The sequence below is a fragment of the Halyomorpha halys genome, unplaced genomic scaffold, assembly GCF_000696795.3.
Source record: "Halyomorpha halys isolate HHAL.00 unplaced genomic scaffold, Hhal_1.1 Scaffold1500.1, whole genome shotgun sequence".
NCBI lineage: Eukaryota > Metazoa > Arthropoda > Insecta > Hemiptera > Pentatomidae > Halyomorpha > Halyomorpha halys.
The window spans coordinates 75,737-78,556 of NW_027111788.1; the positions used below are offsets into that span (position 1 = coordinate 75,737).

Genomic DNA, 2,820 nt, shown 5'->3' on the forward strand with positions numbered 1-2,820 from the left:
TATTATAACACTTTTAATTTATTATATTTATTTATTTTTATTTATTTATTTTTTTTTTGTTTTTGAAGGAAGCCGTTAATCCTAAAGCTGTTTAAGAGGAGTGAAGCTGCTGATGCGCCAGGTGGTAGCATTGAACCTGCTAAGCCGGAACCTGAGCCCTCCAAACCAAAGACAGAACCTTCAAAGCCTGTCGAACCCCCTAAACCTGTGCAACCTCCAAAACCAGCGGAAACTCCGAAACCCATCGTACCTACAAAACCTGCGGAACCACCAAAACCCGTTGAAACCCCAAAACCCGCGGAACCCCCGAAGCCAGTCACTCCAACTCGACCTGAGCCACTGAGGCCGGAACCTCCCAAACCAGCGACGAGACCAGAATCTCCCAAACCGCCGACTCCGACCAAACCCGAACCTCCAAAGCCGGCAGTCCTTCCATCAAGGCCCTCTGATTTCCCCGGACAGTCTTCCAAACCGACAGAACCTTCCCTTAGGCCGGAACAGCCTAGACCACAACCTGAACCGTCCAAACCGACCACCCCCCAGATACCCGAGTCCCCTTCGTCGGCTCCTTGGAGGAAGGCGAGGACTCCGCAGTTCGAACCTAACGTCATCGAAGGACCCGAAATACCTGCTTGGCGGGCGGGTGTCGAACCTCCTAGAAAGCCTGTTATACCTTCTCCGGCCCAAATGAACAGGTCACCATCCCCCTACACCGAGGAGGACATCATATCAGGAATCGAAGAGGACGAAGATGCGATCGAAGAAGAAGAAGACGAAGAGGAGGAAGAAGAGTAATTTTGCAATGATTCCCAAACGTTGGGAATCGGTGATATAGTCTTATTTCAATACAATTTGTATTATATGTACTTATATAAAATATTATTATTAAAGAAAAAATATATCGTTCTGTTACGAGTTGGTCTTCAATAACAAATCCATTCAGTAACGAAGAGATATTTATTGCATGGATATTACTAACAATCTTAGCTACACTTGTGTTTTATACTAACCTGAAAATACTTTCAAGTACATCTCTACGCTACATTACACTCCCAGCTTCCAGTGCAAGATATATACATATATATATGTAATAGAGTTACGAAGTTAACATCAAGAATATATCTTAATAGAGGATCCTGGCACTGATGAATCCATAACGAACGTGTTCTAACTCACTGTTAAAACTTTTTTCTATAGGTAACAAAAAAAAAAATATATATATAAAAATCAACATAACCTTGAAATATACTTAATATAATTATATTTAAGAGATAGGCAAAAATTAGCTATAGTTGAAACTAATAGCTAAAGTTACCATGGATACGACCCTTATTCATGAATGAACCATTGATAAATAAATATCGTATCCATGGCAATATTAGCTATAGTTGAAACTAATAGCTAATATTGCCATGGATACGACCCTTATTCATGAATGAACCATTGATAAATAAATATCGTATCCATGGCAATTTTAGCTGCTACTTTCATAATTGCCCAACTCTGTACTCAATTTACCTATATTAGTCTAAAACATTAATTTATTCTTGTCTTCTGTACTCCATATTAACTTTCGACATTCCACAGATACACTATCCGCAACTTACGTAGATAACACTAATATTTTTGGTAGATGCCAACTACAATTTCTTAGGACGATTTAACAACTCTTCAGAATCATTTAAATTTACTATAAAATTGTTAGGATAAATGGTGTAAATACTGTGCTTATTTAAATTTATTTATTAATATTACATAAATGTATTAAAATATACACAACAAGTAAATTTTATGTTAGTTTTACAATGACATCATATCGACTTGTTGAGAATCTACCCATTGATAGAACTCCAATAGCATTTCTAGAGTAGAAGATCTCGAGGCCATCTTCTTTTAAGGTGCTCAGGAGGACTATCAGGTAATGAAGGAGTGGTTTTGGGTTGTTGTGAAGTTTATCATGGAAGGATTAGTATCTGGTTTTGGCAAAATCGGCAACATATGGGACATGGAGGACTTGATTTGTTAAAAAGTAAGGAGCATTACATGAGAACCGAATCTGATACATGCCGATATCAGTTGTATGAATTTCTCTCTGTTCCCTCAGGATTGGATCTTAAACTTTTTTTATATATGTAACCCAAAACCTTTTGCTTAGAGCTGGACACCTTTCGTCCTATTAGGAGGTATAGTTTTTGTTTTGTTTTTTAATATTATTAAATATGAAATGACGTTTTTGTTTTATTCGAACAACTGTGTATTGTCCAGCTTGGGTTTGTTATTAGTTTATATAAATGATCTTTAACTCATCATTTTTGTAAAATTACTACAATTGATAATCTATTTCATGTATTTCACAGGCTAACTCTATTTGTGGGGGGGGGGGGTTGCCCCACAAACAAATTAATAAATTATTATAATATTATTTTTTATGGTCGGTTGTTCTCGCTATTGGGGGTTGAGTATCTGAGATGGGAGACCTAGTAGTCCAACCACCTTCATATTTTTTTTGATTTATTTATTTTTTCAAATATTTAAAATTTTTCGCTCTATACGTGCAGTGTCTAAGAGAACTGACTGTTGAGCCTCTCTTAGCACATCTATAGGCACCCCCAAACCATTCATGCCTGCTACTGTTGATTTTGGTATGAGACCATTCGTTGATATTATGAATGGAGTAGTGGTAACACCTTCCAATTTATATATTTCTTTCAATTCTATCGCCAATTTCCTCATTTTCCCTCCCACAGTGAACCTTATATTATTATCGTTAGGGATCCCAACATCAATAAGTTCCGCTTTCTTGTTTCTTAGGCCTATAAG

General features: G+C 37.1%; 1 protein-coding gene across 1 annotated transcript; it reads left to right on the plus strand.

Moving 5' to 3' along the window:
* Positions 1–68: 68 nt before the first annotated feature.
* Positions 69–915, plus strand: LOC136796325 (uncharacterized; the record flags this gene model as incomplete). Its single annotated transcript, XM_067049781.1, is given in 1 exon segment — positions 69–915. A coding segment is annotated over 1 exon segment (727 nt), but the record flags the coding sequence as incomplete, so codon positions are not given.
* Positions 916–2,820: the final 1,905 nt, after the last annotated feature.